This window comes from Lissotriton vulgaris, chromosome 11, assembly GCF_964263255.1.
Source record: "Lissotriton vulgaris chromosome 11, aLisVul1.2, whole genome shotgun sequence".
In the NCBI taxonomy this organism is placed as follows: domain Eukaryota; kingdom Metazoa; phylum Chordata; class Amphibia; order Caudata; family Salamandridae; genus Lissotriton; species Lissotriton vulgaris.
Genome location: NC_141699.1, coordinates 342,306,867 through 342,319,383, shown reverse-complemented (window position 1 = coordinate 342,319,383; position 12,517 = coordinate 342,306,867). Strand labels below are relative to the sequence as shown.

The following is a 12,517-nucleotide window of genomic DNA, read 5'->3' as shown; positions in this document are numbered from 1 at the left end:
GTATGTCGTGTGCATGCTGTATAGGTCTGCACTCTGCTCCGCTCAAATGTGTGTTGAGCTCACACTGTGTCTATACATGTGTGTTCTGTGAACTCTGGGCACCTTGAACGTTTACGTGATCGGCACATGCTATATGTAAACATGTCAGAGTGTATTCTGCTGCTCAACATAAGCCTTGCCCATTCCAAGACCAAGAGGCGGGCATCGCCTCTCCCTCGCTCAAGGCGGGTGAAACACGATACGGCCCTTCTCAAATGAGAAAGGAAAGGACTTGCATTGATCCGAAATTGTTTTCATGAAAATGTGTCTTTTCCCTGACTTTTGCCCGAGAAGTCTTTTCAGCTTTCAGGAGATTCCCCCCTGCTATTATTTCCACAGACACAGGGATATGCGTCACGTGATTGACACTGAACCCATCGAGTCTGGGGGGAGCGCAGACTGTCTGCTTGAGGCTGGTGCAAGCAGGGGGCACGCGCAGACTAAGACTGGCCTTCACGAGCCTAGTGCAAGCAGGGCTGCTATGATGACGCCTGGGAAACTCACGATAAGCCAGTGCTGCAAAAAGCACAGTGGAACCGGAGCAGTGGCAGCGTCTGTAAAGACAGAAGGGCTGGGGGGAGTCACTCACATGTCAGAGGGGACTGAACATCTGCAGTACTTCCAACATGCGGAACAAGTTACTATTAATAACTAACTCCACCCTTAATGACTAAAACTGCATTGTGTGGCGTGACACTCATTTCAAAAGAAGACGTACATCTTTATTACAAGTCAGAACAAAGGTAGTGCTACAGATTTAAAGTGGCATCCCCAAAATGTAAAGTGGGTGTTTCCAAGAAACAAATTAGAGCTCCCATTTCTATAAAGATTGTCAATGAACAATGAGTAGTAACCAACCGACTGAAACACTCTCAAGGAAAACGCGTTTTCACTCCTCGGATCCAGCACTTTAAGACCACTTTCTAAATATAGTATTTTAGCAAAAAAAAAGAAAAGAAAAGCAAAAAAACTGCAGGTGATCAAGAGTGGGCATAAGTGAAAGGAAAACAAGATCCGGAGGGCTGGTAATTCAGGTTTAGACTAGTTGAATGCAGATTCCCTCCCCCCTCTTGAAGAATGTCCAGACAACTGCAACTTCAGTAAAAAAATAGTTTTTTGTTGTCACGCTTATTGGATGCAAAATGTATACTGAAATGAAAACAACGTTTATGAGGTAAACACTGACGTCCCATTAAACCCTGGAAAACAATATATAGACCAGACTAACGTCCATTACTGCAAGTGCCTAGACCTCCCTCAGGCTCCCATGTAGGGATGTAACTGAGCAGTAACCAATCCCGGATGGACTTGCCCCTATGCGGCCTCTTACTCTGTGGTCGGTAAAGGTCTCAAAACGGGTGAGTAGGATACCCACCTCTGTCCAAGTCATCACAGACACTGTGTCCAGTCCTGAACATTCTTGTGATCACCTAACACACCTCTGCTTTCATTGAAACTAATTAGACTAACATATCTGAAAACAAATAATTTGTAGGGGTACTTTCAGGACTGGAGACAGAGTCCATAATGATCTGGAGTGAGTTGATTCCATGCTAGCCAGGGCATAAGTCTCAATATGTACATGATAGGAGAGGCCAACACCCTGGCCCACTGTCGGGAGAATGTTTGCAAGTTATTCATCTTCAATAACAAGAGAGTAGTTTTTTTATTTAACTGATAAAAAATAAGTGCAGTAAAAAAGGATAAAAAATAAGTGCAGGGACTGGAAGTATTTCTAAGGAGTCTGTCACCAGCCCTGCCAAATGCTGTGGTTACCACAAACCAATATAGCATCTTTTGCTTCCACCACCCTGCACATCCTGTCTCTTTATATTACTTTTGCAGATTGTTTTTCATCTCAGATTACTCCATTTGTCATTGTTTTCCCATATTTTGCTTCATCCTTCTTTCTCCAAATTCTCTTTTGCTCTTTCTTGCTCTCGGTCAAAATCTGATGATGCAAAATAAGTTCCAGTCCCCAAAATTGAGTAGCAATGCAAAACGACCTGCAGCCACCCGCACAAATTAAGAACTAACTATAAATGTATGTGTATTATGATTTCAATCAAAATACACCACCTAACAAACGAGCTTCCCTCACACCACCAAAAAGAGGACCCGAAGCAAAATACACCAAAATTATAATACTGGTTGACAGTCATGGTCAGCACCTACCATCTAAATAAAAGGGCCCTGTGAGTGGGAAGAGAAAGGTGATAAGTTGGGGTGCTAATATATAATGAATCTCCAGGGGCGGAAGGGGCGAAGAGCAATAGAGAGAAATCAGCTCCTTCTAAGTGATTCTTAAAACCCCAAACATGCCCCCGGACTCCTGATAGTCTTAGCACAACAAATGTCACTTTCAGACGTCGGTCTTTGGTTTGCAGTTACTCAGCGAGGGTCTGTAGGGCTATGTCATCAGCCATATCATCAACAACCCAATATGTGCTGGCTACGGTTCAAATGTGGTGTGGTGTTCATTTTGGGTGATGTAGAAAATGCCCACAGCCTTTGGGCACTGTTTATGGCTCAATACTGAGTGAGTAATGTAAATCGAGGAAATTGAGGAAATATTAGAGGAACATGTTAAATGCTAGTTTGAGCCCTTCATAAATCTACAAATCTGTCTTGCAATTTGCCAAACCACAGATTTGATATTGAATTCCAGTCTCTCACCTGCTTCCCCGCTCCCCGTCCATCTATAATGTTTAATTGAAGTTATTGTATGGTCATTTAGTATCCTAACAATAGGCTTCCATACACCGGCAGGCAATGTGCAATTTTCTGGCTATTGAGAGACTCTCAAAAAGACACAAAAATCTCAATATATGGATAACTGGCTGTCCATAAATGGAGGAAAGATCAAGTCTATGCTTATGGAACTCCAAACGTAGGCATCCTACCTCCAGTGCTTAATCTGAGCTGATGGTTGCAGCCAGTGGGGCCCACCGGCACCCAGCTTAGGGGACATGCATTTACTTTTCCTCATTAGACTTTAACTGAGAGCAAGAGAGAGAGAAAAAAGAGGATGGAAGAGAAAGAAAAACAGTGAGAACGGTAGGAGGCAGGGGTGAAAGAGAACCTGCAGGAGTGAGATAAAGCGACAAGGTGTCTGGATGAAATAATAATACCAGCATTTGTAAAGCGTGCAGCTACCTCAGGCGAGGTGTGCCGGCTCTGGGGGCCGTCGGGAAGATTAAGCGAGCTATTGCCCAGAGTCACATGGTGCTGGGCTAACCTGCCGCTGGCGCTCGAACCGTGAGCCCCCATGTTCCCGAGTCAGCAACCCTGGCTGCTGCACCACACCTCTTCCCTGATGAAAGAGGCATGAGGTGGAATCAAGACTATGCAATATTGGCATTCGGCACCGCGATATTCATAGTGCCCGCTGCGGCTTCTGAGCAAATCTTTGGACTCAGGCACTCCTCTTTTTTTAACAACTTAAGCACCGCTGCCTGCCTCTCACCAGAATAGAAAGAGTCCACACTCTATGATGTAAAGCAATTTTCATTACCCCAGATGCAAACCTCAGGAATGTTTCATACCCTACAGTAGCTGTGGAGCACCAAATAAATACCATTGTAACAACCTAACAAAATGAACTTAAACCTGCTTGAGAGGCTGCACCCTCTTTGAGCAGAAGCCTAACGAGCAACAGTAGCAAGAGCAATCATTCAATCTCATTTCAATCTTTATTTCGATCAATTTTAGATCATAAAATATATACAAAACATATTCATTTAAAACAGCATGAGGGTCCAGACATAATTAAGCAACTTTTAAAATGGTATAAAAACGTATGCTGGATATTACAGTTACATAGAATCAGAACATTTCATTTATGCCGACTCTTGTTCAAGTTTTAAAAAACAATTGCGTATATGCCACATCGCAGTTAAGAATTTTGCCACCCTGAATACAATAATAGCTGAAAGGTCCGTTTTTAGAATCCTATAAGCTGGGAGGTATCGTGTGAAGCCCATTTTTTTTAAGGAGGGGGACAAGCCAGTATTTCCTGGGTCTTTGATAGGCCTTGCAGAAAAATATAATGTGCAGATCATCTTCCCGTTGGTGCGAGCATGACGGACAATGCTCTCTCGATGAAGACTGGGCCCAGTGTTTTGTGAAAGCCCTTGTAGGAAGTGTGCCATATCGCCATTGTAAAAAGACTTTCCTTGTAAGGACCGGGGAGATGTCGTCTAGCACACTCTCAAACAAGTACACTTCCTTAAACTTGAGAAACAGTTCTGTCAAGGACCCCTCCCGTGTTTTTCCCATTGTAGCGGTGTGCCTCATCTCGCGAAACTCTCTCACTAGACGTTTACGTGGGGTCCTAATACATGTGTTAGCTGGGTCTAGCCATAATTCTGGTCTAACTAATTCCTCACATGTTTGTTTGATGTAACTTAACCATGGATTTGTCTTGATTTAGGTAGACAGAGAATCTCTTGGAGCTCCCTCCTATAGCTCTCAAGTTCTGGTGTGCTCCAAATGCGGCGCCAGAAGATTATTGGTCTTAATCCCAATTCCTCCACAATGGGTCGCAGACATAAGTCAAGTCTCAGCGGGAGGAGAGGGGTGCTTACGGGTAGGGCTGCCATCTGCCTAATGAAATTGTTTTCAGTGGTTTGCAATCACAGGACTGAGTCATTATCTGTATACACAAGAAATTTGAAAAACGTTTGCGTGAAATTCAAGAATTTGCGTCAAGAATTGTGCATATGTTCCCTAGAAATTGTTTATCAGGCCTACCTTGAGAATGCTGCATTGGGCACACAATCTAAGGCAACTTGTTGTCAAAAGAACTCCTGTTACTTAATTATGCCCAAGCAGCACCCCTCTAAAAGGACCCTTTCGGCTGATAAACCGTAAAATGCATAATTGTACCTGTATTTAGGAAGGTCCTTTTCAGTGCTGGGTTCGAAACACTGGATTGGTCAGTCAAACTGAAAACTATTCATAAGCACCAGATTGTTTTTCAAAGGGACTGAAAACACACGTTTAATTTCACCAATTAATGCTAGTTGATAACACCATTTAAGATAAATACGCTGCTTGCAGGCACTTGGAATCCTGCAAGGATCAAGATAAGTGTGTCCATCATACGGCAATAGGGCCAAATCTGTGCCACATTTTCATAGGAGAAACATAAGATACATTTATATGCAATTCATCGAAATATGACTCATTTATATAATTAATGGCTATCTTGTAAATGAGACCTAAAGCAGCCCTGCTGAACGTACGTTGGGGACCCCTTTGGTGTAAACACATTATAAATAATCTGCTGGAAAAAAGGCAGGTTTTAAAAAGTGCAGCATGTCCAAGCGCGCTCCCCGTCACACCAGGTGCTTGGCTGCACACAAGCCACGCTTCTCTTCCTCACGCAGTTGGGCCTGCGCGCTTTTCAGCAACTAGCCAAACGGGTTTTCTTTTTCACTGCAGCCACAAAAGAAAAGAAGTAAGTTTTTTTTTTTCTTTCTTAGTAATCAAGGGTCGGCGAGGCTCGCCTTCCTTCGTCTCTTTCTGCTTGGGTTTCCGCTCGGCTGCGTGTAACGTGAGCATCGCCCGAGTTCACATATGGGTCCCTCGCGCACAGAGTTTACTGGAAGGATGGCGGGGGGCGGTACAGCCGAGCCTGTCTTCCAGAGCTACCCCTGCCGTGCTGCTGCCCACCTCGGAGACGCATCGTCAGTCAGGGACGCGGAGCTGCTACCACGGCGGCCACACACCGAGCAGGAAGCAGCAAGTGTGAACGAGCCCAAGGGTTTAAGTGCCGGGTCAAACAACCCGAGACCAAAATACAACTCTCTTCTTCCAGTGCAAACTTTTATGTTCTTCCCTTCTCAGTTTATTCTGCCCAGAAAACGTCTAAGGCAAGCGTGGACCCGTTTCTCCTCAGCAAAGAAAAATGTTCAATGTCACAACCCTGCTGCATACATGAGAAAGGAATAATAAATAGTAAGGTCCCTAACTGGGCGCGTGATGGGGTAAACATCTCAGAAACAGCGACACGCAAAACGAAGAAATGTTATAGTTTGTAGGGTCTACTCTGTTCCACTCTATTACGCCTCGGAAGGAAATAGCCAGCCGCTAAAATCAATTATCCTCCAGTGTTCTCTTTGCCTAGCCCTGTATCTTTAAGAATCCCCAAGAGGCATACCAGAATGCTGGTTTGTTTTATGACGTCATTCACAGGGTGGCCCTTTATGAGGCATCCGGATTGCTGCTTTGTTTTATGACGTCTGCTTGGATTTGGAGCTCCTATGTGACGTCATTCACTGGGTGGCCCTTTAATTAGCTAAATGGTGGGGGGGGGGGGGGCAGCAAGGGATTGACCCTGTGGTGGGGAATGTCATTCAACTGCTCTCGGTCATTCTGATGAATTGACATCTAGGAATCAAAGAATGATGTTCTGTTGTGTTACGTCATGGTATGGTGTGATATCTTCTGTTTCTTTGCGGTGACATCACGGAATTCTGTAAAATTGTGATACACACCAATACCCATAAAGCTTTCCCCGCCCCTTCAGAAGATACATTTATTTTGTTCTGATATTTCTTCCTATGAGATTCTATTGAAGTTGTGTTTTTTTGTGGTGGTATCCTGAGATGGAGTTCTTGTGCATTCTGCTGTGGTATATTTTGTTAAGGTATGTTATATCGCATTACTGTAATTCATATCATGATCTCGCATATAATGACACGATGATATGTTACTTGTGTTTGAAATCGTCCGTTAGCTATGTCTCAATTTCCCGAGCCCTCCACCATAGGCATCCCCTCTTAAACAGAAACATCTACTTTCTGAATCGTGCCCTTCCTGTCCAGCGGCTGAAGTTACCAGTGTGTGACATTTGAGCGCTATACAAAACCTTAAATAAATGCTAATAAATAAAGCTGTGCCGTGATGGTGGTTTGCAGTTTTGTGCTGATATGAGTGTGTTGTTTCAATGTGATGATGCTATGTTTTCATGTTATCTTGTTACAATGTTCTGTTAGGAGGTATGTTCTGATGTCATGTTTTGATAGGCTGTCGTTGTGTAGCGTTAGGGTAGTGTGGTGTGGCGCTCACTGCTTTGGTACATCGCGGCATTTTACGCTCTGCAGGATTTATAATGCACCGGATTGGCACCGAAATGCCTTCAAGGGTTGTGCTGCAACGCCACAATTTTGTGTCGTGTACTGTGCCAGCTCTTCCAGATTATAAACACAGACCTGCGCCCGTCTCTATTCCGCCTCACAGTGCACACCTCTCCTCGCCCCCGTCTTTCACTGCCACCTCCTGCTGCAGGTGGTGCTCTGAAGTGGCCTGGGCGGCACGTGGCGCGTTAACGAGGGACATGTCTCGCGTATACAAACAAATACTCATTGGTCAGAGGCACGCCAGGGATTCTAAGCGATATATAAACACCGTACCGTTGCATACCGGACCGTTCCATAAGTACCATATACCATACCAAGCAATAATGCATATACTGAATTGAGGAACGCAGGGCATGCTCGTCGTGCTAATTGCATTCTAGGTGGTATAATATGCTACGTCACCTTTCCTCCGGCCCCTCAGTACATTATTAATTCGTCTCACCCTCCATGCCCTCTCACGCCCCTTGAGGTAGAAGACGCGTGCCTCTCCGCACACTCACCTGATTGGAAGAGATCCAGGCAGCCGGCCAATGCTGCCAGGGCAGAGAGCAGGACTGGCAGGAGACCTGTCTGACACTCCATGCCCCGGGTGGCAGCGGTCTCTCGCTTCTCCGCAGGTGGTAGCAGTCTCTCGATTCTGGGTTGTCAGGAGCCCGTCAAGTAGGATCAGCCGCTCAGCCTTTCCTCCGGGTGACAGCAGCACCCCGGCCTTCACTAAGTCAGAGGGGATCCCCAGACCCTCGATTAAGAAACCCCTAGGGATGGTACAGTCCGTCAGTCAGGTTGGGGCCGCCAAAAGTCCATCCGTTATAAGGAGCGTCCAATCACAGGTGTCAGGAAACCCTTAGTCCAAGGTTTCAGGAGACTCCCAGCGCTACCTCCAGCCCTCTCCCAGGTGTCTCCAGCCCTCGGCCCAGGTGTCTCCAGCCCTCGCCCCAGGTGTCTCCAGCCCTCGGCCCAGGAGTCTCCAGCCTTCTCCCAGGTGTCAGCAGTCCCGTGCCAGCTCCTGGGGGTATGGTGAGGACAGCCCACAGCCCAGAGACGCAGGTGCGTGGCTGCTGCCCTCAGGCGCAGGTACCTCAGGGTTTTCTCGGTCCTCTGCTGAGCTCCTGGGGCTACAGGGAACTCTCAGCCCCAGGTGCCCAGGGCCAGCAGCCCCTTAGTTAACCCTTTCGTGGAGGCGAAGGGAGCCCTCAGGTGGCAGCACCTTTCAGTCTTCTGCCGTGTCAACAGCCCCAGCCCCTGTGCCTGCAGAGTCGGTGCTTTGCTCTGAGATGTTTAAACCAGTCGGGCCCACGTGTCAGCAGCCCACCCCACTCCTCTTGTGGGTGGGTGTGAACAACTACTAGTGCTCTGTAGGGGGTGTCCTCAGCCCTCTAGTCCGGTCATGTGGGAGCGTCCAGCCCCTCAGTCCAAGGTGGCAGAGCGCGCGCAGTCTTCTCCGCAGGAGGGCGACCTTCGGCCGCTTGTCTGGGTGGCCCCTCCGTCTCCCCCCGCCCGGTGCTTCTTCCTTGCTCTGCCCAGGGCAGCTCTCCTGGGCTCCCGCTGTGTGAGCACGCAGGGCTGCCCGGACCGTCCCCTCACAGCTCCTCTGACTGGCGTACACACAGAGCACGGGCAGAGGGAGGAGGCACCGGTGTGAGGGCGGAGAAGGCGGCAGAGGGACCTCCCTTACAGCAGCATCCTCTCTCTGTGCAGCTGCAGCTGGGCTCGCGGGCTGTGCGGGTCTGTCTGTGTGTGTCCCGGGCCGGGGACCTCAGGAGGTGAGGGATCTCATTACAGAGCCATGTGACAGGAGCCTCAACCTGTCCAAACCCAGCCCCTCCGGCCTGGGCAGCCCCTACGCTCCCCAAAGCTCAGGGGAGGGGGTCCTCTCTGTGCCTGGGGTGGACACCGTGTAGAGAGAAATGCGCAGTTTATTTACAAATAGCGCAATTTAGCGCTAACGTAGCGGTATTTTGCATGTTTGCAAGTTCACGATGTTTTTTTTCAGAAGTCAACAGAGGCAGTAAGAGATCAAGTGATTAACAGCAGACGATCACAGAAAGAAGTCAAGTGGCAAAGCCGGGATTAAAACACCAAGGCGCTCTGTTTCCACATACTATTTCGTCCGTTCGACCACATTTCCCTGAGGGCAGCGAGGTCCGCAGAGTGGGCTATAAAAAGTGCAATCACTCAAACAAAGATTAAATGGCCTCTGACAGGGAAACAGGATCGATCAGCGTCCAGGTTGATCTGATATATCCCAGAGACCGGGCTCGATTTGCCAGGGCTTTAGAAAGAACACTTTTGCGCTTGTTGACTAAGACAAACTTTTGTTCAGAATAAAGGACTCGGCATCCCCTTCAGACCACAAGACACCTACCTAGTTAAACACACTTCCTAATGACCCATCCTTGACTGGTGGCTAAGAAGACGCAGGGGTCAGTCATGGGGTGAGGTCAAAGTTCAATCAAAGGAGACCCTTCTCCTCGCCTTTTGCAGCCGCCTAATTAAGGTGTATACCGAGATTTTCATGCCTCGAGCACTGCAAGTCGCGTACTGTTGCATCACACCAGCCACCCTACAGCCAATTACTTGTCTTACAAAAATGCGCTGTGAAAGTAAAAAAAAAAAAGAAATTGGACTGAATTCTTAAAAATCAGCAGATTACCGTGGAAATGACAGCAGATCACCGTGACAAGATTAAGGAATGCCTCACTGGAGTCCAGACAACAGGACACAGCATGGTACATTCTGTAAATACCTGAGAAAGCATCTATTCATCAACACCCCGCGGGCGTCAGGCTAGAGTTGAGCAACAAAACTGTGTCTCAAACTAGAATAAAGTCACAAATGCACTTTTTTACGGCAGAGTTTTTTAGGGAAATCAGAAATGAAGTTGGCATCAGGGACAGAACTGGAAAGCTCGTGCCAAACACGGCGATTATAGAGCAATGGAAGAGTACACCCTAGAGAGACATATACACAGGAAAGGTTTCAAGAGAGCCTTCCGCCAGTACTCTTGCTGAGACGCTTTTATACATTCTAGCGTACTACGACACTGCGGATCCTACATATCTGTGAAGGGGCAGACAATCTGGTCGTGGATTAGGCATAGGATCTGAAACTAATAAAAAGATACAGATATTTCTTGAGGAATCATTTAACTATCACTTAACATTTCAGAACGTCACAAAAGTGAACAGAATATTTGACAGTCAGGGAATTTCTCTAAAGTATTTTTATATCTGATCCAATCAATTTTATCAGAAAACAGCAAAGAATACATTCATCAAATCATGTACGGCAACAAATCTTCTACTGGGTCAATATACATCTATGATGCATAGTAGTAGCTAACACCATTTGTTTTTGAACAGACGTATGGATAGTATACAGAATCAACCATATATTGAAATTAATTAGTTGTTTACATTCATTGTATTATGTATCAACAAACAATGAAAACAAAAAGGTGTAATTGCATCGACGTTTCGGTCTCCCTAACGGTCTAAATGATCCATGAGACCATATTCAGGACAGTAACGTTTATTTATTTATTTATAAAGTTTAAATAGTGCGAACTTGATCCCGAAGGATATCAGAGTGCTTTACAATTGGAGGCAAAGGTAACAAATGAAAACATTACTTACTTGTCCAGTACATGATTGGCTAGAGGAATCTGGTAGCCTTGCACCATGAATTTGTTTAAAAAACAGATATCTCTTGGTAGTTCTTGACTTTAAAACGGTAGTGCAATCATTGGTACTTCTCTTGGTAGTTTTTGACTTTAAAACGGTAGTGCAATCATTGGTATCACACAGGTTGGGCTCGCACACCGCTCACTCATCAGCGGGATCGCCCCACAGGATAATGGTAATTGTAGTTCAGAACGTCGTATCTTCTTATTTAAATATCATATCTTTGCCATCCCTGGACACGTGTTTCGTGGTATTTGCCACTCGTCAGCAGGGAGCAGGTCAGTTTCAGGGGTTGCCGATGGCTGCCGCATATCAGCAGGTAAAATACCAAATGGCGCGCGGGTGCAGAGTCCCATGCTCGTCAGCCATGATCCTGTGGGGCGATCCCGCTGATGAGTGAGCGGTGTGCGAGCCCAACCTGTGTGATATTTTGTTCCTGGCTGACAAGTATGGGACTCTGCACCCGCGCGCCATTTGGTATTTTACCTGGTGATATGTGGCAGCCATCGGCAACCCCTGAAACTGACCTGCTCCCTGCTGACGAGTGGCAAATACCACGAAACACGTGTCCAGGGATGGCGAAGATATGATATTTAAATAAGAAGGTATGACGTTCTGAACTACAATTACCATGATCCTGTGGGGCGATCCCGCTGATGAGTGAGCGGTGTGCGAGGCCAACTGTGTGATATTTTGTTCCTGGCTGACGAGCATGGGACTCTGCACCCGCGCGCCATTTGGTATTTTACCTGGTGATATGCGGCAGCCATCGGCAACCCCTGAAACTGACCTGCTCCCTGCTGACGAGTTGCAAATACCACGAAACACGTGTCCAGGGATGGCGAAGATATGATATTTAAATAAGAAGATACGACGTTCTGAACTACAATTACCATGATCCTGTGGGGCGATCCCGCTGATGAGTGAGCGGTGTGCGAGCCCAACCTGTGTGATATTTTGTTCCTGGCTGACGAGCATGGGACTCTGCACCAGCGCGCCATTTGATATTTTACCTGGTGATATGCGGCAGCCATCGGCAACCCCTGAAACTGACCTGCTCCCTGCTGACGAGTGGCAAATACCACGAAACACGTGTCCAGGGATGGCGAAGATATGATATTTAAATAAGAAGATACGACGTTCTGAACTACAATTACCATGATCCTGTGGGGCGATCCCGCTGATGAGTTAGCGGTGTGCGAGCCCAACCTGTGTGATATTTTGTTCCTGGCTGACGAGCATGGGACTCTGCACCCGCGCGCCATTTGGTATTTTACCTGGTGATATTCGGCAGCCATCGGCAACCCCTGAAACTGACCTGCTCCCTGCTGACGAGTGGCAAATACCACGAAACACGTGTCCAGGGATGGCGAAGATATGATATTTAATTAAGAAGATACGACGTTCTGAACTACAATTACCATGATCCTGTGGAGCGATCCCGCTGATGAGTGAGCGGTGTGCGAGCCCAACCTGTGTGATATTTTGTTCCTGGCTGACGAGCATGGGACTCTGCACCCGCGTGCCATTTGGTATTTTACCTGGTGATATGCGGAAGCCATCGGCAACCCCTGAAACTGACCTGCTCCCTGCTGACGAGTGGCAAATACCACGAAACACGTGTCCAGGGTTCGCGAAGATATGATATTT

The 12,517-nt window shown here is 47.0% G+C and overlaps 1 protein-coding gene across 1 annotated transcript in view; it reads right to left on the bottom strand.

The window, feature by feature from the left end:
• KREMEN1 (kringle containing transmembrane protein 1) overlaps positions 1-8,078 on the bottom strand; it is a 363,157-nt gene extending 355,079 nt beyond the window's left edge. The window contains exon 1 of the mRNA XM_086943299.1: positions 7,685-8,078. Within this exon, the coding sequence (XP_086799425.1) occupies positions 7,685-7,766 (82 nt within the window). The 5' untranslated portion in view covers positions 7,767-8,078. The remainder of the gene's footprint in view (positions 1-7,684) is intronic.
• Positions 8,079-12,517: the final 4,439 nt, after the last annotated feature.